This window comes from Ursus arctos, unplaced genomic scaffold, assembly GCF_023065955.2.
Source record: "Ursus arctos isolate Adak ecotype North America unplaced genomic scaffold, UrsArc2.0 scaffold_34, whole genome shotgun sequence".
Lineage (NCBI taxonomy): Eukaryota > Metazoa > Chordata > Mammalia > Carnivora > Ursidae > Ursus > Ursus arctos.
This window is the reverse complement of record NW_026623030.1, coordinates 1,516,392-1,539,217: the sequence shown is the minus strand read 5'-3', so window position 1 is coordinate 1,539,217 and position 22,826 is coordinate 1,516,392. Positions and strand designations below refer to the sequence as shown.

The 22,826-nt window shown below is 46.8% G+C and overlaps 1 gene segment (V, D, J or C); it reads right to left on the bottom strand.

Moving 5' to 3' along the window:
• Positions 1-10,041: 10,041 nt before the first annotated feature.
• Positions 10,042-10,895, bottom strand: LOC125283020 (immunoglobulin lambda variable 3-1-like). The segment is given in 2 exon segments: positions 10,042-10,439; positions 10,823-10,895. Coding segments are annotated over 2 exon segments (444 nt in total).
• Positions 10,896-22,826: the final 11,931 nt, after the last annotated feature.

Below are 22,826 nucleotides of genomic sequence, written 5' to 3'. Positions count from 1 at the left end.
GGTGGATATGCTCAGCGCTCTGTCCTCTGAGAACACAGCTGGCCCAGCCTCACCCTGGTCTCTCTTATTCCTTTCCAGGCTTGGGTCTGTGATTGTTAGTATTTATGCAAATTTCCTCCTCTCTGAGACTCCAAATTGATGCAAACCACTGTGAGCTCAGACCAGGTGACTGAGGAGGAAGAGAGGAGCCCCTAGCTTCCTCCAAGCAGCTCTCAGGTCAGAAATGTGCCTTGGTCTCCAAAGTTTAGTATCACACTCACATTCCTGAGGTTGGAACACAACCGCTGTCCTACCCATTCTGCCTGGGGGCTGTCCGGGGCTGGCCCAGGGCCTTCCAGAATCCTGGCCATGGGGCTGAGGTGATTCTGCTGAGACATGCAGACAACACGTGATTCAGGGTGAGGTGGTCCTGTGACCTCATTACTTTCTTCCTCCCGTTTCTCATTCCCCTGTGTCCCCCAGGGTCACCCTGGTCCCATCCTTGGCATCTCATCAGAATGAAAAACCTATAAAAGCTTCAGGAAGGAAGGGCCAGGAGCATGAGGGGTCTGGTAGCCTCATCAGGAAGCCTTAGGCAGCCCTTCAGGATGTGGGGACACCTCATACAGGAAACCAGAGGAGGCATAGCCCCTGGGGCCCATCCAGGCTGCTTGTACCCAAGGAGAAGAGGAATTCCCACGGGACTGTGCTGTCTGAGACAGCTGTCTCCCCTCCTGTGGCACATGTTACACCTGGGGCCCCCATGATGTACAATGACATCCTAAATCTGTATTATGTACTGTAAAACCTGACTACAATCCCCTTAGAACAGCCCCCACTCTGCCACTGTCTGGAGGACAGAGAACCTGCTAGAGTCTCCCACCCGATGGGACTGGGCCAGGACGGGCAGGACACCTGATCCTGAGGCCTGAGCAGCTGGTGCTCAGAGGCCAGGTGAGAGTGAGAGGCAGGCCATGGCTGGATGGTTCCTGTCCCATCCCCCATCCTTCTGTGTCACCTGAGTCGCTGCCAGGCTCTCCCAATGCCACGTTAGGTGGCACAGCAATGGTCAGCCTAGTCCTGGTCATGCTCAGGGGGCCATTTACCTAAGGCCCATCCTCAGAATCAGCCCCGGGGGAGGAGTTAAGATGGCGGAGGAGTAGGAGACACCGTTTTCAGCCGGTCCTCCGAGTCGAGCTGGATAGGTACCAGACCAGCCTAAACAACCACGGAACCAGCCTGAGACGCAGGAAGACGCATCTGGATCTCTACAAATGAACATCTCCAGCGCTGAGTATTGAGGTACGAATCGGGGAGCCATGAAACTGTGCACAGATATCGGAAGATAAACGGAAGGGGGAGGGAGCCGCCGTGTTCGGGCGCCGGGAAGTGGTAGCCACTTGCACGGGAGAGCGGGCGGGGCTCGCGGACGGCACCCGCAAAACAGCAGACTGAGACCGTGAGCCGGGTGCGCGCGCCACCAGGCATCTCGCGGAACACCGGAATCCCGGTGCGCTTACTGGATCCAGACTGAGACCGGGAGATCCGGGAGCGCGCGCGGGGCGGCTGGCGGCTGGCGGCTGGCGGCATTAGAAACACAAAGGACAGAGACGCGCCGGCCCTGGAAGTGAGGGCTGGGACGCCGGGTGTGGGGCGCACATCCCGGACGCTGCAGGGTTGAGCAGCACCAACAGAAACAGAGTTAAAGTGGCCAGAACATTAGTAGAGAACAGGCCACAATCCCTCTGTTCTGTGACAGAGGCTGAAATTTGGCCGCTGCTGCTCTGACTCTCAGAAGAGGCACAGCAAACCGCCAGGGAAAGCCGCCAGAGAACAAAAGCCTGGAAAAACCGGCTCAGGGAGTGCCCATCCCCATCCCCCCTCGCAGGGGACGCCGAGACTCTACCCAAACATGGCTGCCTGAGTATCGGCGCTGCAGGCCCCTCCCCCAGAACACAGAAGGCAGGCTGAAAAATCAAGAAGCCCACAACCCGGGTGCCTGGGTGGCACAGTCATTGAGTGCCTGCCTTCGGCTTAGGGCGTGATCCCGGCGTTCCGGAAAGGAGTCCCTCATCGGGCTCCGCCGCTGGGAGCCTGCTTCTTCCTCTCCCACTCCCCTGCTTCTATTCCCTCTCTCGCTGGTTGGCTGCCACATAAATAAATAAATAAAATCTTTAAAGAAGAAGCCCACATCCCTAAGATCCCTATAAAACAAGGGGCACGGCCTGGGACCCAGTCAATAATTTGGGCTCTGGAAACCCCGCAACCTCTCTTCATCAGAATGACAAGAAGGAGAACCCCCCCCCCAGCAAAGAAAAGACAGTGATTCTGGGGCCTCTGCCACAGAAATAATGGATATGGATGTAACCAAATTATCAGAAATGGAATTCAGAGTAACGATGGTCAAAATGATGAGTAGAATTGAAAAAACTATTAACGAAAAGGTTACTGAGAATATAGAATCCCTAAGGACAGAAATGAGAGCGAATCTGACAGAAATTAAAAATTCTATGAGCCAAATGCAGGCAAAACTAGAGGCTCTGACGGCCAGGGTCGCAGAAGCAGAGGAACGGGTTAGTGAATTGGAGGATGGGTTAATAGAGGAAAAAATGAAAATAGAAGATGGTCTTAAAAAAATCCACGCCCACGAATGTAGGTTACGGGAGATTACTGACTCCATGAAACGATCCAATGTTAGAATCATCGGCATCCCCGAGGGGGTGGAGAAAAACAGAGGTCTAGAAGAGATATTTGAACAAATTGTAGCTGAAAACTTCCCTAATCTAGCAAGGGAAACAAACATTCGTGTCCAAGAGGCAGAGAGGACCCCTCCCAAGCTCAACCATGACAAACCTACGCCACGTCACGTCATAGTGCAATTTGCAAATATTAGATGCAAGGATACAGTATTGAAAGCGGCCAGGGCAAAGAAATTTCTCACGTACCAAGGCAAAAGCATCAGAATTACGTCAGACCTGTCTACACAGACCTGGAATGAGAGAAAGGGTTGGGGGAGCATATTTAAAGCTCTTTCAGAGAAAAACATGCAGCCAAGGATCCTTTATCCAGCAAGGCTCTCATTCAGAATTGATGGAGAAATAAAGACATTTCAGAATCGCCAGTCACTAACCAATTTTGTAACCACGAAACCAGCCCTACAGGAGATATTACGGGGGGTTCTATAAAAGTAAAAAGGCCCCAAGAGTGATACAGAACAGAAAGTCACAGCCAATACAAACAAAGACTTTACTGGCAACATGGCAACATTAAAATCATATCTCTCAGTAATCAGTCTTAATGTAAATGGTTTGAACCACCCCATAAAGTGCCACAGGGTTGCAGATTGGATAAAAAGAAATGACCCATCCATTTGCTGTCTACAAGAGACTCATTTCAAACCCAAAGATGCATTCAGACTGAGAGTAAGGGGATGGAGTACCATCTTTCATGCAAATGGACCTCAAAAGAAAGCTGGGGTAGCAATTCTCATATCAGATAAATTGGATTTTAAACTACAGACTATAGTTAGAGATGCAGAAGGGCACTATATTATTCTTAAGGGAAGTATTCAACAAGTGGATATGACAATTATAAATATATATGCCCCCAACAGGGGAGCAGCAAGATACACAAGCCAACTCTTAACCAGAATAAAGAGACATATAAATAAAAATACATTAATAGTAGGGGACCTCAACACTCCACTATCAGAAATAGACAGAACACCCTGGCAAAAACTAAGCAAAGAATCAAAGGCTTTGAATGCCATACTCGACGAGTTGGACCTCATAGATATATATAGAACACTACACCCCAGAACCAAAGAATACTCATTCTATTCTAATGCCCATGGAACATTCTCAAGAATAGACCATGTTCTGGGACACAAAACAGGTCTCAGCCGATACCAAAAGATTGAAATTATCCCCTGCATATTCTCAGACCACAACGCTCTGAAATTGGAACTCAACCACAAGGAAAAATTTGGAAGAAACTCAAACACTTGGAGACTAAGAACCATCCTGCTCAGGAATGACTCGATAAACCAGGAAATCAAAAATCAAATAAAACAATTTATGGAGACCAATGAGAATGAAAATACAACAGTCCAAAACCTATGGGATACTGCAAAGGCAGTCCTAAGGGGGAAATACATAGCCATCCAAGCCTCACTCAAAAGAATAGAAAAATCTAAAATGCAGTTTTTATATTCTCACCTCAAGAAGCTGGAACAGCAACAGAGGGACAGGCCTAATCCACGCACGAGGAAGCAGTTGACCAAAATTAGAGCTGAAATCAATCAAGCAGAAACCAGAAGTACAGTAGAGCAGATCAACAGGACTAGAAGCTGGTTCTTTGAGAGAATCAATAAAATTGACAGACCACTGGCAAGACTTATCCAAAAGAAAAGAGAAAGGACCCAGATTATTAAAATTATGAATGAAAAAGGAGAGGTCACGACGAGCACCATTGAAATTGGAAGGATTATTAGAAATTTTTATCAACAGCTATATGCCAATAAACTAAGCAATCTGGAAGAGATGGAATCCTTCCTGGAAACCTATAAACTACCAAGATTGAAACCGGAAGAAATTGATTCCTTAAACAGGCCAATTAATTATGAAGAAATTGAGTCAGTGATAAACAACCTTCCAAATAACAAAACTCCAGGCCCGGACGGTTTTCCTGGGGAATTCTACCAAACATTCAAAGAAGAAATAATACCTATTCTCCTAAAGCTATTTCAAAAAATAGAAACAGAAGGAAAGCTACCAAACTCATTCTATGAGGCCAATATTACCTTGATCCCCAAACCAGGCAAAGACCCCATCAAAAAGGAGAATTACAGACCGATTTCCCTAATGAATATGGACGCCAAAATCCTCAACAAGATCCTGGCTAATAGAATCCAACAGTACATTAAAAGGATTATCCATCACGATCAAGTGGGATTCATACCTGGGATGCAAGCGTGGTTCAATATTCGCAAATCAATCAGCGTGATACATCATATCAACAAGAAAAGACTCAGGAACCATATGATCCTCTCAATCGATGCCGAAAAAGCATTTGACAAAATACAGCATCCTTTCCTGATTAAAACCCTTCAGAGTGTAGGAATAGAAGGTACATTTCTCAATCTCATAAAAGCCATCTATGAAAAGCCTACTGCAAATATTATTCTCAATGGGGAAAAGCTGGAAGCCTTTCCCTTAAGATCAGGAACTCGACAAGGATGCCCACTCTCACCACTATTATTCAACATAGTACTAGAAGTCCTTGCAACAGCAATCAGACGACAAAAAGGGATCAAAGGTATTCAAATTGGCAAAGAAGAAGTCAAAATGTCTCTCTTTGCAGATGACATGATACTCTATATGGAAAACCCAAAAGAAGCCACTCCCAAACTATTAGAAGTTATAGAGCAATTCAGTAACGTGGCAGGATACAAAATAAATGCTCAGAAATCAGTTGCATTTCTATACATGAATAACGAGACCGAAGAAAGAGAAATTAGGGAATCCATCCCATTTACAATAGCACCAAAAACCATACGTTACCTTGGAATTAACTTAACCAGAGACGTAAAGGACCTATATTCTAGAAACTATAAATCACTCTTGAAAGACATTGAGGAAGACATAAAAAGATGGAAAGATATTCCATGCTCATGGATCGGAAGAATTAACATAGTTAAAATGTCCATGCTACCCAGAGCAATCTACACTTTCAATGCTATCCCGATCAAAATACCAAGGACATTTTTCAAAGAACTGGAACAAACAGTCCTTAAATTTGTATGGAAACAGAAAAGGCCCCGAATCTCCAAGGAACTGTTGAAAAGGAAAAACAAAGCTGGGGGCATCACAATGCCGGATTTCGAGCTGTACTACAAAGCTGTGATCACAAAGACAGCATGGTACTGGCACAAAAACAGACACATAGACCAATGGAACAGAATAGAGAGCCCAGAAATGGACCCTCGGCTCTTTGGGCAACTAATATTTGATAAAGCAGGAAAAAACATCCGGTGGGAAAAAGACAGTCTCTTCAATAAATGGTGCTGGGAAAATTGGACAGCTACATGCAAGAGAATGAAACTTGACCACTATCTCACACCATACACAAAAATAAACTCCAAATGGATGAAAGACCTCGATGTGAGACAGGAATCCATCAAAATTCTAGAGGAGAACATAGGCAACAACCTCTACGACATCGGCCAAAGCAACCTTTTTCATGACACATCCCCAAAGGCAAGAGAAACAAAAGATAAAATGAATTTATGGGACTTCATCAAGATTAAAAGTTTCTGCACATCCAAGGAAACAGTCAGAAAAACTAAGAGGCAGCCCACGGAATGGGAGAATATATTTGCAAATGACACTACAGATAAAGGACTGGTATCCAAGATCTACAAAGAACTTCTCAAACTCAATACACGAGAAACAAATAAACAAATCAAAAAATGGGCAGAAGATATGAACAGACACTTTTCCAATGAAGACATACAAATGGCTAACAGACACATGAAAAAATGTTCAAAATCATTAGCCATCAAGGAAATTCAAATCAAAACCACACTGAGATACCACCTTACGCCAGTTAGAATGGCAAAAATAGACAAGGCAAGAAACAACAATTGTTGGAGAGGATGTGGAGAAAGGGGATCCCTCCTACATTGTTGGTGGGAATGCAAGTTGGTACAGCCACTCTGGAAAACAGTGTGGAGGTCCCTTAAAAAGTTAAAAATTGAGCTACCCTATGATCCAGCCATTGCACTACTGGGTATTTACCCCAAAGATACAGACGTAGTGAAGAGAAGGGCCATATGCACCCCAATGTTCATAGCAGCAATGTCCACAATAGCTAAATTGTGGAAGGAGCCGAGATGCCCTTCAACAGATGACTGGATTAAGAAGTTGTGGTCCATATATACAATGGAATATTACTCAGCTATCAGAAAGAACGAGTTCTCAACATTTGCTACAACATGGACAGCACTGGAGGAGATAATGCTAAGTGAAATAAGTCAAGCAGAGAAAGACAACTATCATATGATTTCTCTCATCTATGGAACATAAGAACTAGGATGATCGGTAGGGGAAGAAAGGGATAAAGAAAGGGGGGGTAATCAGAAGGGGGAATGAAACATGAGAGACTATGGACTATGAGAAACAAACTGAGGACTTCAGAGGGGAGGGGGGTGGGGGAATGGGATAGACCGGTGATGGGTAGTAAGGAGGGCACGTATTGCATGGTGCACTGGGTGTTATACACAACTAATGAATCATCGAGCCTTACATCGGAAACCGGGGATGTACTGTATGGTGACTAACATAATATAATAAAAAATCATTAAAAAAAAAAAAAAAAAAAGAATCAGCCCCGGATGGTCACTCATATCTGTATATATATATAGTCAGCTCGGGGACCGGGCATGGTATCTGCTGGTACCTAGAGGCATGTTCACTCCTGGGCTCATCCCCAGAGCAGGGGGTCCTGGGGCTGTTCAGGACCACTGTCATGGAGGGAGTCAGCCTCAGGCAGGGGGAGCACAGAGCCTATAAGAGAGGAGAGGAAAGGGTCCTGGAGGAAGACAGGCTGAGTCAGAAGTGACGGTCACAGCCCTGTGAGGGGAGGGGGCCATGTGGACATGGTGAGTGCAGGGCCCTGACCCCCAGGACCCGGAGTGGGAGGGAGAGCAGGGCACCTGTGCCTCACCCCGTGCCCCCTGTGGCCTCTCCCCTGAGCAGCAGCAGCAGAGCAGGGGTGAAGCCACGCAGAGGGTGGTCCTCGGAGGATGAGCACCACAGGCTGAGCTGGGAGCTGTCCTACCTGCAGATGCCCAGCCCCCCCCCGTCCTGCTGCAGCTACGTCTGCATCTTGGGGAGCACCTCCCTGCCCCCCGGGACTGTGTGCTCACTGAGCTTCACAGGGTGGGGGTCTAGGCCACTGTGGAGAATCTCACGCCCTCCACTGATCTCCCCGGCCCTACTCGGCAGCCTGAGACATGGGGCTTAGCTGACCTGCTCTGGTTAAGGGAGCTTGAATCAGAGTCTAGACCCCTATGATCTGAAACACTGCTTCAGAATGGACTCTTTGACCAGCCACATGGAGGGTGTGCTGTGGGTGGGTGATCCCCCGGGAAGTATCGACGGCCTGGCTCTGGTGGCAGAGACCGAGCCTTGCTCCTTTCAGCTCCTCCTGGGAGTGAATCATGAGGGAAAGTGAGGACACCGGCTGGGCTGATTCATCAAGGGGGGAGACTGTCAAGGGGGGACTGGGTGTCTACTACACAAGTGGGCCAGCAGGCATATACGGATTCAGGAGGTCCCCTGATAGTCCCTGGGCTTGTGACGACAGCCACAGATGTGCCACAATTCAATCCAGCAGGTCTGATAACGGACTGATGCTCCAGAATGAGGGTTTATCCTGCCAACTGCAGGGATGATGACTAGCTCAGGTAATTGTCGAGGGACGGGGATCATGGGGTGGGTGTTGAAATACGTCATGACAGACGACCCTCTGACCCTAGGTGGGTGGCAGAAGTGAGCAGGAGAGAAGTAACAGGTGTTTCTCCTTATGTTGTAGGAGTATGTTTGCATACATAGCAACCATATGTTTCTGTTTTCCCCACCTGTGTCCTCCCATTATCCTGTAATATCAGATGTGTTAATGTAGGAAACTCTCTATGTCAATATTGATGGTTAGGACATCAAATCAAGTTGGACAAAAATAAGAATCCCTAGCAGACAAAAGTGTATTTTGCATCCTCTTAGGGGAGAAAGAGCCCATTTGTGGTTGTCATGGGATAGTTGCACATGGTGAGGCAGAAGCAAGGTCCTGACAGTCCCTTTATTTGCAGCCTGTGGTCTGTGTGGGTCTAGCAGATTTCATGTGCATAAGGTGGGACTCTGGTAGCTCATTACGTGTCAGATTTGACAGACCGGACTGCATTTCATAAAATTGTTTTCTGTCCATATTTCTGGGTAGGGTGGGTGTAAGGAGAGATTGTTGTGCAGGGTTTGGGGGGCAGAGGTGAGGCACACCATGTGTGTCTCACTTACAGCGTTGTGTATCTTCTGGCCACTTTGCAGGAGGAGAAAACTGCCCCATCGTCCCCATTCACCGTCAGCATGGATGTGACTCTAACAGGCTTTCAGAACGCAGAGCACCTAGTGCGTCTGCATATTTTCTCAGCATATAAAAGTAGAAGAATGACCTGATCTGTCTGGGGATTGGACGTGCACACCGGGGGTTTGGGGGAGAAACCCAGCGTTGTTGGTGTATGTAGTGGCCTCCTCCACTCACTGAGGACTGTCTCCAGGATGCTGGCCATCTCACACTGGGTTCCGGGAAGCAGACTCTGAGGCCAAGAAGTCCATGTGTAAAAACCTGGAAGAAGGGATATCAGCCTGGGCAGAAGGAGAGCGGCCCACAGAGACTGAGCCATCAGATGAGGCCTCCTTCCTGCAGGGAGCTCACCGCTGGGACCTTTCAGGACGTGTGAACCTGAGGCAGGGCCTTGGGATCTGGGCCTCTGGAGATGGTTCATCTGAATCTCTCTGAGAAGGGACAGAACATGGGGACAGATTTCTGAACCAGCAGCACTTGCCAGCAAGGAGCCCCCCTGTGAGCTGTCAGGGGCTCCAGGCAGCAGTGGGTGGCTGTGTGAGCCCAGAAGAGGGGATGTGGGTGAGCCCTCAGTGTCTGCTGTATCTGTCTGTTCCACTCTGGTAGAGGAGGCTCCAGTCCTGTCCCCAGGGCTTCAGGAGCTCAGCTGAGCTGGGACAGCTTGAGCTCTAATCCTGGTCAGTTCGGAGAGCATTACCCATGACCATGACACGGAAATAATGACCACTGGATGACAGCCTCCCTGTGTCTTTTTTCTACGCAGTCCCTCTGCCTCCAGTTGACACCCAGGCCCAGAGAAGCAGGGCAGCCTAGGCTATCAGCTGTCAATGCTCTCCTGACCCTCTCCTGTACAGAGCCGCCTGGAGGATTGGATCGGGAGGGAGGTCTATGGAACTCAGATGAGGGAACCTGGTTCAGACCTGCTCACAGCTCTGTGCACAGGCCTCCTGGGGCTGGAGGAGAGTGTGACACAGACGGGGAAGGGGTTTGTGTCTCACTTCCCCATCTGCCCGTGTCACTGTGAGCATAAGTACTGCTGTCATAGGTCTGACAGTAATAGTCAGCCTCGTCCTCGGCCCGGGCCCCGCTGATGGTCAGGGTGGCCGTGTTCCCTGAGTTGGAGCCAGAAAATCGGTCAGGGATCCCCGAGGGCCGCTTGCTATTCTCATAGATAATCAGCACTGGGGCCTGGCCTGGCTTCTGCTGGTACCAAGAAGCATATTTCCTTCCAATGCTGTTTCCCCCACACGTGATCTTGGCAGTCTGTCCTAGGTTCACCGACATCGAGGGGGGCTGAGTCAGCACATAGGAGGCCATGGAGCCTGCAAAAGAGAAGATGGGAGGTCGGGTTCCAGCCTGGGGTGTCTCCCCTGGGTACTCCCACCTGCTGGCTTGAGGTCTTTCGAGTCCCTAAGCCATTTCCACCCTGCTGTCATCTTAGATCCTGGGCCCCTGGGACCTGCCTGGTAGATGGAGCTTTGAACAAATGAAATGCACCCACCCCCTTTCTCTGGGCAGGCCCAGCCCATGTTGTTCCAAGGAGCCAGGGAGCACAGTGGGAGGTTATCACCCCACCAGCCCCTCATCCCACAGCAGGGCCTCAGTCATCCTGCCCCCCACTGACAGTCCACTGCTGAGCTCAGAGTCAGGGCCAGGATTGTCCCAGAACCCAGGGCTGGGGTGGGGGTGAGCCTGGGCTCAGCACCTGTGCAGTGAGCCAGGAATCCGAGGAGGAGAGGAGTCCAGGCCATGGTGCTGGTGCCTCGATACTGCTCCCTGAGGTCCAAGGCTGAGCAGGGTTCCTTCCAGGTCTCTCTTATCCCCTTGCTGGAGACACCTGCAGGTTATGCAAATCAGCCAGAGCCCAGAGACTGCTGCTGAGGGGCCTTGTGGTTTTAGAAATGGGCTCAGCTCCAAGGGGCAGAGATGGGAGGGGACAGCCCCCGCAAACCCATCCTCAGCCCTGGGGATTCTCATTCACTTGTGTTCCCATAGTCCGGGGTCCAAACCTTGTCCCTCTCCCTGTCCTGACCTGGCTCCTTGGTGGGTGTGGTCACAGCAGATCTGGGAGGTGGAGTCTGTCTGCGTTTCCTGAACCCATCATAGAATGTTTACTCTCTAGGTACTAGAGGATCATAGGTCAGTGTGTGTCCTACCCCTGGTCTGTGTTGCTGAACATCAGAACGTGAGCAAAATTCCTCCCTTGCCAGGTGCACGTGGATTTTTAGGGAGTCAGAGGTGCTGTTGGATTCTCTGGCAAGGGACAGCTCCTGGGACAGTTCATAGATGCTGTGCCTCAGTATCCCCAGGGTGTGCCCCGTGCCAGGGACAGACCCAGTGCCTGAGCAAGGACTGACAGTGACTGAGTGTGGCGGGAATGGGGTTGGGTGGAGCGTCATGAAGCCCTGGACCTGTGCTAGAGACAGAGACAGATTGCACAGAAGAGACATGAGAGACCCCGAGTCAGAATTTTACATAAGAGCAAAGGTGATAGTGTAGAAAACCTACACCTTTACCTTCTGGTCTCAGGTCCTGGTGACCAGTCCTCCCTGTAGAAGCCCTGACGCTTTGCCAGGTGATCTCTGCTGCCCCCCAGTGGCCGCTGCACACTGGTGGCTGGAGGTGCAGGGAACTCCTTCCTCGAGGTGGAGAATGAAAACCCACTGCTCACATCCCGATTCCCCCTGATCCACACATGCTGGCACCAGGGGAGGATTTGCTCTTCTCTGTGGGGCCCCTGCCAGCCTCAGGGCCAGGCAGGAGGCGTCAGATTATCCATGAAAATAGGAAGAGGCTCATGTGAAGAGAAGGTTGGCCCATCTGGGGACTCAGGGCTCATGCCTCTGGGGTGGTGCGTGGTCATGGGTGTGGTTCTGGGGCTGGGCCCCTGGGGACACAGGACTCAGGGATGGCCTCTCCCTTGTTCTGTCTGCTGGAGCACCTCAGAATGTGACGATGCCTCCTTCTGCAAGGACAGAGACAGGAGGACACTCAACCAACAGGAACGTCCTCAGACCCAGCTTGGTCGGCCATGGGTCCCACCCTGGCAGATCAGTGTGAGTAAGACACAAGTCTTTCTTGGATCCTGCCTTGGGAGGGGCAGCACAGAGGACGCAGTTGCTTTGGTGAGACGGCACAGTTACCAGCCCCGCCTATCTGTATCTCGTCTACTAGAACCATTGAGAAGTCACACTATTGCTATTCTCAGGTCTGTGCAGGTCAGCATTGACCCTGTGGTCCAGAGCTAGGCCATCGGTGAGTCATTCCACTGGGGATCTTTCTGGGGAGTTTTGTCTGTGAATGAAAGGAACAGACTAGATTTATGCAGTGCTCTTCCTCTTGTACCCGTTTGTGAGAGCTGGAGCTGCAGCAGCCATCCTGAGGTCTGTTGTCAACAACAAGGCAAAGCAGAGCCTCCATAGTAGTGATGGTGGGAGAGAAAGTGAGAGGATTTGGCACACGTATGACCAAGTGAGGACACTTCTATGAACAACTGAAACAGAGGAAAAACCACAGGGCTGGTTTAAGAGGTCCCCTTGTGATAGGCAGGGAACTCTAATAGTTAATAATATTAGTCCTGCAGCCCTCATCTGGGACACCCCTGCATAATATGGGTGAAGGGCATTCTCCAATAAGGCAACAGTTGAGCAGAGTCCTTCGTTTATTTCACCTGGACAGAGACCAGGACAGACGTGGCTTTATTCTAACCTACAGTCTCTGACTCAGTTTGACTGGATGGTCAGAGACTTGGAAGAAACACAATAAGGAAAATGGTGAAAGATGTTTGAGGAAGACATATGTGAGGAGAACCCACCCCCAAATGAACACAGAGCTATTTGTGTTCCATGAAAATGCCCACAAGAGTGTGTCCTCAAAGGGAAATGGTGTTAATAATCAGGTGGAAAATATGACACATCTGAGGACAGTGGTCAGCATTCTTGTCCCTCTGTCCTTGAACTTGTCCATTGGCCCTTAGCAAAGTGGCCATGTTGCAAGTTGGGAGGTTATTCATGGGATAATCCCTAGGGAGTTCCACTCATAAAGCTGACAAGGCTATGGCCACTTTTCAGGACCACTCTGCCAACAGCAGAGACCAGCCCTGAGTTCCCAGGGCGAGACCCTTCCCTTGGGAGTCAGCCAGGAGCCTGGTGGCAGATGAATTACATCAGACCTCATCCATCATGGAAGCTCTGTCCTTATTGGAATAGACCTTTCCCTATGTAGGGACGTGTTTTCTTGGACGGCAGTGCTTCTTCCCAAACTGTAACCCTTGGACTTAATGCCTCACCCACTGTTGTAGTACACAGTGCAGCTTCTGTCCAAGGCTCACAGTTCCCATCAGAAAAGGGCGGCAGTGTGCCGATGTCCATGGAGCTCGCTGGTTGTACCATGTTCTCCACCACTTAAACAGCTGGCTTGAATGAACGGACTACTGGCCTCTTGCAGACCTGTTACTGTCCCGCCACATGACACCCCCTTGTGGGGCTGGGGCAAGATTTGGCAGGAGGTGATATTTGCACTGAATCTGTCCAATATGTGATGCTGTTTCTCCCATAGCCAGTGTTCATGGGTCCAGGAATGAAGAGGTGGACTTGGGAATGTCCCCACTCACTGATATTCTGGGTGGCCCAACTGCAAAATTTTCACTCCTTGTCACCGTGACCCTATAGTCTACTGCCCTAGAGGTCTTTTTTTAAATAATAATATTTTTTTATTTTATTATGTTAGTCACGATACAGTACATCCCCAGCCTTTGATGCAAAGTTCCATGATTCATTACTTGCGTATAACACCCAGTGCACCATGCAATACGTGCCCTCCTTAATACCCATCACCAGCCTATCCCATTTCCCCACCCCCTCCCCTCTGAAGCCCTCAGTTTGTTTTCCAGAGTCCATAGTCTCTCATGCTTCATTGCCCCTTCTGATTACCCCCCTTCTTCTTCCCTTTCTTCTCCTACCGATCTTCCGACTTCTTATGTTCCATAAATGAGTGAAATATATGATAATTGTCCTTCTCTGCTTGACTTATTTTGCTTAGCATTGTCTCTTCCAGTCCCGTCCATGTTGCAGCAAATGTTGAGAAATCATTCTTTCTGATGGCTGAGTAATATTCCCTCGTATATATGGACCACATTCTCTTAATCCAGTCATCTGTTGAAGGGCATCTCAGTTCCTTCCACAGTTTGGCTATTGTGGACAATGCTACTATGAACATTGGGGTGCATAAGGCCCTTCTCTTCAGTACATCTGTATCTCTGTGGTAAATACCCAGTAGCGCAATCGCTGGATCATAGGGTAGCTCAATTTTTCACTTTTTAAGGGACCTCCACAGTGTTTTCCAGAGTGGCTGTACCAACTTGCATTCCCACCAACAATGTAAGAGGGTTCCCTTTCTCCACATCCTCTCCAAAAATTGTTGTTTCCTGCCTTGTCAATTTTTGCCTTTCTAACTGGCGTAAGGTGGTATCTCAATGTGGTTTTGATTTGAATTTCCCTGATGGCTAATGATTTTGAACATTTTTTCATGTGTCTGTTAGCCATTTGTATGTCGTTATTGGAAAAGTGTCTGTTCATATCTTCTGCCCATTTTTTGATTTATTTGTTTCTTGTGTATTGAGTTTGAGAAGTTCTTTGTAGATCTTGGATACCAGTCTTTTATCTGTAGCATCATTTGCAAATATATTCTCCCATTCCGTGGGCTGCCTCTTAGTTTTTTTACTGTTTCCTTGGCTGTGTAGAAGCTTTTAATCTCGATGAAGTCCCACAAGTTCATTTTTTTTCTTTTGTTTCTCTTGGCTTTGGAGATGTGTCATGAAAAATGTTGCTGTGGCTGATGTCATAGAGGTTGCTGCCTATGTTCTCCTCTAGGATTTTGATGGATTCCTGTTGCACATTGAGGTCTTTCATCCATTTGGAGTTGATCTTTGTGTATGGTGTGAGAAAGTGGTCAAGTTTCATTCTTTTGCATGTAGCTGTCCAATTTTCCCAGCACCATTTATTGACGAGACTGTCTTTTTTCTACTGGATGTTTTTTCCTGCTTTGTCAAAGGTTAGTTGCCCAAAAAGCCGAGGGTCCTTTTCTGGCTTCTCTCTTCTGTTTCATTTGTCTGTATGTCTGTATATGTGCCAGTACCATGCTGTCTTTGTGATCACAGCTTTGTAGTATAGGTTGAAATCCAGCATTGTGATGCCCCCAGCTTTGTTTTTCCTTTTCAACAATTCCTTGGCAATTCGGGGCCTTTTCTGGTTCCACACAAATTTAAGGGCTGTTAGTTCCAGATCTTTGAAAAATATCATTGGTGTTTTAATTGGGATGGCATTGAAAGTGTAGCTTGCTCTGGGTAGCATAGACATTTTAACTATGCTAATTCTTCCATTCCATGAGCATGGAATATTTTTCCATCTTTGTATGTCTTTTTCAATGTCTTTCAAGAGTGATTTGTTGTTTCTAGAATATAGTTCCTTTACGTCTCTGGTTAAGTTAATTCTGAGATAACATAGGATTTTTGGTGCTATTGTAAATGGAATGGATTCCCTATTTCTCTTTCTTCAGTCTCATTGTTCATGTATAGAAATGCAACTGATTTCTGAGCATTGATTTTGTATCCCACCACATTACTGAATTGCTCAATCACTTCTAGTAGTTTGGGGGTGGATTCTTTTGGGTTTTCCATATAGAGTATCATGTCAGTTGCGAAGAGAGACAGTTTGACTTCTTCTTTGCCAATTTGGATACCTTTTATCCCTTTTTTTTTCTGATTGCTGTTGCAAGGACTTCTAGTACTATGTTGAATAATAATGGCGATAGTGGGCATCCTTGTCGTGTTCCTCATCTTAAGGGAAAGGCTTCCAGCTTTTCCCCATTGAGAGTGATATTTGCTGCAGGCTTTTCATAGATGGTTTTTATGAAATTGAGGAATGTACCCACTATCCCTACACTCTGAAGTGTTTTAATCAGGAAAGGATGCTGTATTTTGTGAAATATTTAATGCATTTATTGAGAGGACCATACCGTTCTTGACTCTTTTCTTGTTGATATGACCTATCGCACTGATCAATTTGCAAATATTGAACCAGCCTTGCATCCCAGGGATGAATCCCACTTGGTCATGATGGATAATCCTTTTAATGTACTGTTGGATCCTATTAGCTAGGATCTTGTTGAGAATTTTTGCATCCATATTCATCAGGGATATCGGTCTGCAATTCTCCTTTTTGATGGGGTCTTTGCCTGGTTTGGGGATCAAGGTAATACTGGCCTCATAGAATGAGTTTGGTAGTTTTTCTTCTGTTTCTACTATTTTGAAACAGCTTCAGGAGAATAGGTATTATTTCTTCTTTGAATGTTTGGTAGAATTCCCCGGGGAATCCATCAGGCCTGGACTCTTGTTTTTCGGGAGGTTTTTGATCACTGCTTCAATGTCTTCATAATTAATCGGTCTGTTTAAAAAATCAATTTCTTCCTGTTTCAGTCTTGGTAGTTTATAGGTTTCTAGGGAGTCATCCATTTCTTCCAGACTATTTAATTTATTGGCATAAAGCTGTAGATAAAAGTTTCTAATGATCCTTCCTATTTCCTTGGTGTTGGTTGTGACCTCTCCCTTTTCATTCATATTTTCATTACTTTGGGTCCTTTCTCTATTCTTTTGAATGAGTCTTGCCAGTGGCTTATCGATCTTATTTATTCTTTCAAAGAACCAGCTTCTAGTTCTGTTGATCTGCTCTATTTTGCTCCTGGTTTCTAATTCACTGATCTCTGCTCTAATCTTGATCAACTGCTTTCTTGTGCATGGATTAGGCCTATTCTTCTGTTCGTGTTCCAGCTTCTTGAGGTTAGAATATAAAAACTGCATTTTAGATTGTTCTATTCTTTTGAGTGAGGCTTGGATGGCTATGTATTTTCCCCTTAGGACTGCTTTTGCAGTGTCCCATAGGTTTTGGACCATTGTGTTTTCATTCTCATTTGTCTCCATAAGTTGATTAAATTGATTTTTGATTTACTGGTTTATCGAATCATTCTTGAGCAGGATGGTTCTTAGTTTCTAAGTATTTGAGTGTCTTCCAAATTTTTCCTTGTGATTGAGTTCCAATTTCAAAGTATTGTGGTCTGAGAATATGCAGGGAGTAATTTCAATCTTTCGGTATTGGTTGAGACCTGTTTTGTGACCCAGCATATGGTCTATTCTGGAGAACGTTCCATGTGCATTTGAAAAGAATGAATATTCTTTTGTTCTGGGGTGTAGTGTTCTATATATATCTATGAGGTCCATCTGGTCTAGTATGGCATTCAAAGCTCTTGTTTCTTTGTTAATTTTCTGCTTAGGTGATCTGTCTATTGCTGAGAGTGGAGTGTTGAGGTCCCCTACTATTAATGTATTTTTATCTATATGTGTCTTTATTCTGGTTAAGAGTTGGCTTGTGTATCTTGCTGCTCCCCTGTTGGGGGCGTATTTATAATTGTCACATCCAGTTGTTGGATACATCCTTTAAGAATAATATAGTGTCCCTCAGAGTGCATAGTCTCTCATGCTTCATTCCCCCTTCTGAGAAACAAACTGAGGGCTTCAGAGGGGAGGGGTGGGGGAATGGGATGGACTGGTGATGGGTAGTGGAGAGGGCACGTGTTGCATGGTGCACTGGGTGTTATACGCAACTAATGAATCATACAACATTTCATCGGAAACCAGGGATGTACTGTATGGTGACTAGCATAATATAATAAAAAAACATTAAAAAAAGAATAATATAGTGTCCTTCTGTATCTCTAATTACAGTCTTTAGTTTAAAATCCAATCTGTCTGATCTGGGAATTGCTACCCCAGCTTTCTTTCGAGGTTCATTGGCATGAAAAATGGTTCTCCATCCCTTCACTTTCAGTCTGGATGTATCTTTAGGTTCAAAATGAGTCTCTTGCAGACAGCAAATGGATGGGTCATGTCTTTTTATCCAATCTGCAACCCTGTGGCACTTTAGGGGAGCATTTAGGCCATTCACATTGAGAGTGATTATTGAGAAATATGATTTTAATGATGTCATGCTGCCTCTAAAGTCTGTGTTTCTATAGATTGTGACTTTCTGTTCTGTATCACTCTTTGGGCCTTTTTACTTTTATAGAACCCCCCTTAATATCTCCTGCAGGGCTGGTTTCATGGTTATGAAATTGGTCAATGACTGGCGATTCTGGATGGTCCTTATCTCTCCATCAATTCTGAATGACAGCCTTTCTGGATAAAGGATCCTTGGCTGCATGTTTTTCTCTGAAAGAGCTTTAAAAATGCCCCCCCCCAAACCTTTCTCTCATTGCAGGTCTGTGTAGACAAGTCTGACGTGATCCTGATATTTTTGCCTTTAAAAGTGAGGAATTTCTTTGCCGTGGCCACTTTCAATACTGTATCCTTGGATCTAATATTTGTGAATTGCACTATGATGTGACGTGGCATAGCTTTGTCATGGCTGAATTTGGGAGGGGTCCTCCCTGCCTTACGGACACAAATGCTTGTTTCCTTTGGTAGATTAGGGAAGCTTTCAGCTACAATTTGTTCAAATATCTCTTCTAGACCTCTCTCTTTCTCCACCCCCTTGGGGATGCCGATGATTCTGACATTGGAACCTTTCATTGAGTCAGTAGTCTCCTGTAACCTACATTCGTGAGATTGGATTTTCTTGAGCCAAGTTTCTGTTTTAGTTTTCTCTTCTACCATCCCATCCTCCAATTCACTAATTCACTCTTCTGCCTCATTCACCCTGGCCATCAGAGCATCTAGTTTTGACTGCATTTGATTCATAGGATTTTTAATTTCTGCCAGATTCGCTCTCATTTCTGCCCTTAGAAATTCAGTATTCTCATTAATATTTTCAATAATATTTTTTTTCAAGCCTACACATCATCTTGACCATTGTTAATCTGAACTCCATTTCTGATAAGTTGGTTATATTCATATCCGTTAGTTCTGTGGCAGAGGCCACAGACTCATTATCTTTTGTTTGCTGGGGGGGATTTCTCCTTCTCATCATTCTGATGAGGAGAGGTCGCGGGGTTGCCCAGAGCCCAAATTATTGACCAGGACCCAGGCAGCATGCTCTTGTTTTATAGGGACCTTAGGGATGTAGGCTTCTTGATTTTTCAGCCTGTCTTCTGGGGGAGGGGCCTGCCACACTGATACTCAGGCCACCCTGTTTGGGTAGAGTCTCCCTGTTCCCTTAGAGGGAGGATAGGGATGGGCACAATGTGAGCTGGGATTTCCGAGCTTTTGTTCTGTGGCAGCTTTCCCTGGCGTTTTTCTGTGGCTCTTCTTAGAGTCAGAGCAGCAGTGGCCAAATCCTAGCCTCTGTCTCAGAACAGAGAGATCATAGTCCGCTCTCCACTGAGCTCTCCTGGCCTCTTTAACTCTGTTTCTGTTAGTGCTGCAAAAAACCCTGCAGTGTCCTGAGTTGTGCACCCCACAGCCGGCATCCCAGCCCTCACTTCCAGGGCCGGCATGTCTCTGTCCTTTATGTTTCTAACTCTCCAGCCGCCAGCTGCCCCTGCGCATGCTCCCGACCTCCCTGTTTCAGTATGGTTCGGGGGCACTCCAGAGCGCTGGTTTTCAGTCTGGCTGCTCGTGAGTTCCCAGGCTCACAGGCTCAGTCTGCTCTCTCTTGTGTTCTGGTCCGCGAGACTGGCCCGCTCCCCAGTGCAGGTGGCTACCGCTTCCCGGCACCTGAGTGCAGAGGCTCGCTCCCCCTTCCGTCAATCTTCTGATATCTGTGCGCGGATTCACAGCTCCCCACTTCATACCTCAATACTCAGCACTGGAGATGTTCATTTGTAGAGATCCAGATGTATCTTCCTACGTCTCAGGCTGATTCTGACGGACGTTCAGGATGGTCTGGTACTTATACAGCTCGACTCAGTGGACCAGCTGAAAAAGGAGACTCCTACTCCTCCACCATCTTAACTCCTCCTCCCCACCCTCACTTTCTCCTACAGATTGCCCCTGGGACACTTTCTGACCCCCAGTCCTTGTGAGGCTCCCCTGGGCAGCCCCAGCTCTGTCCTGCTGCTCCTGCGGCTCCTGCTGCAGCTCTGTTGCCCCTTGCTGGTGGAGGAGGACTCACATCAGGAGCTTCTCTGCTGTGGGTCACCCCACAGCACCTGATACCTGAGAAAGGGTGTGAAGCAGGGAGTCCAGCCTCCATGGGCAGCTGCCCCCCATGCCCTGTGCAGTCCCGCACAGATAGGTCACTTCCAAGGTGCACGGAGGCAGGCACTGTAGCCCAGTGTTGAATGCCCTGGCCTGGCCCACTGTTACAATAGAAGGCAGAGCAGGATAAAGTGGAGTGCATTTGTGAAGGGTTTGGGTCTGGGTCAGCTGTGTGGTGCCCTGCAGCCTTCCATTCCCTGTCCACTTAGGAATCCAGACTGATGGTTCCGCATCCCAGTTAGTGCTGTTGGGTCACGGTGGGAGTAGGTGATGCTCCTGGCACTGATGCTAACGTGGGCACCTAATCTTTATTATGATTACTACAATCTCTGCTACTGCTGTTTTTATGACAGCCCACATCTCTCGGAGTTTGGGTGGGAGGGTGTCTGCACTAGCGTAGTTGGTGGTTTGGACGACGTTGGAAATCTGCTAATTCAGACCTGGACATACAAATTCACATCATCCACGTCAGACTTTTGCTGAGCCCTTTTCTTTGGGTTTCTGCAGAGGACAGACGAGAGACTCCCAACCCAGCACCCACTCACTGAGACCCGGCTGGGACTCTGTTTCTTTAGGACGACTCTGTCAATGTTTTCATATCATTTCATTTCAATATAAATGTTTTCCGATATCATTATAATCTTCCCCATTTCCCAGCACATAAAGTTGAGGCCCAGAGAGGCTAACGTCTCAGGAAAGCAGAAGAACGTGGGGTGAGTCCAGGATGGAGCCCAGGTGTGCTGGATTCAGATCCCAGGTTGGTCAGGGCAGAGCTTGAGCAGAATGGGAGGGAGGGAGGGTGAGGCCAGGCTGGGCAGCAGGGCTTCCGTCCCTGGGCTCACAATTAACCTCATCCTGGCTGGTCTATAAAGGGGCCCCTTAGCCTGCAAGTGTGGATGGTCAGCAGGGTCCTGCTGAAATGTGCTCTTTGAATATGTCTTCTCTCTAGTGTATGTAAAATACATAACAGAAAATCCCAATTATTTTGAAGGATTCAATTCATTTTCCCAGATTTCCTTTCTTCTCCCTGTGAATATTTCATGTCCCACATTGTGGAGCAGAACTGGTGGGAATTATCCTGAAATTTGGCTTGGGGAAGTCAGGGTCATTTCCTTTACTGGAGGATTTTTATTTGCAGCATCTACTTAGATGTTGCTGTGAAACTCAGTCCCACAAAATCTTTTAATCATGGTGTTTAGACCATTTCCTGAATATGATTATTAGTATTGTTTATCTATACCGTGCACGTATTTATTTTCTATGTGTGCCATCTCTTCTTTGATCCCTCTTTCCATATCTCTTTTTTCTTAAGTAATGGATCTTTTCCATGCTTTCATTTTACTGTTTTGTTTTTGTTTTTTTTTGCATATGAGCCATAAGTTCTTGCTGCCTTATTATCAGTAAGTGGCAAGAGTCTCCATTCTGGTGCTTCTACCATGTTACATGGAGAATGAGAAGCTGATATCATACCTCTATCTCTCAGCTCCCCAAATATATACTATGATTTTCATACATGTAATGTTACCTCTATTAGAAATTCCAACATACAAAGTTATTATATTTGCTATAGATGGTGAATTATCTTTTAAAGAGATTTTGAAACTAAAGAAGTCTTAATATTTACCCCTGTAGTTAGTACTTCTTCCTTTTCTTTCAGGTTTTATTTATTATTTGGGGGAGAGAGAGAGCGAGCATGAACGGTGGGGAGGGGCAGAGGGAGAAGTAGACTTCCTGCTGTGCAGGGAGCTCGATGTGGGGCTTGATCCCAGGACTCTGATCATGAGCTGAGCTGAAGGCAGATGCTTAACTGCCTGAGCCACCCGGGGGCTTCTGAGTCTTACATTCATTTTGTAGATTCAGATTCTTTCTGGAATCATTTCCTCCTGCCTGAGGGATGTGCAGTATTATTGCTTCATCAGCTGTTGAAAACTTCTGTCAGTTTTTGTACGTGTGAACATTTTTATCTAGCCTTAATATGAGGGATATTATCCCTAGATGAAGAATTAAGGCTTTTTTCCTACTTTCAGTCATTTAAAGATGTTAATCCACTGTCTCTTGCTGGCATTTCAGCCAATGCAAAATCCACTGGAATCCTTCTCTTTTTTCCTTGAGCACAGGGAGTGTTTTCCTCTGTCTGCTTCTAAGACTGTCTCTTGTTCACCGCCTTAAATATTTGATATTGATGCCTCGTTTTGTGGTTGTTTTGTTTTTACTTCTTATTTTTTGTGCTTGAAGTTTGTTGAGATTTTGGACCTGTCACTTTTGAGTTTTCATCAGATTTGGAACATTCTGGCCAATAATTGCTCAAATATTCTTCTATCTTCTGTGCCCCACTGTCTCTCCTTTTCTGAGAGGCCACCTCCTATTATGCTGCTCATGCTGTCCTACAGCTCAGGGGATTCTAGTCACTTTTAAATCTTTCACTTTGCAGCGTCTGTGCTGTGTCTTCAGGTCGCCTCACATGGTCTTCGTCTTGTCATGTCTACGCTCATCTCAGCCACTGTGTTGGTGGTTCGGGAAGTTG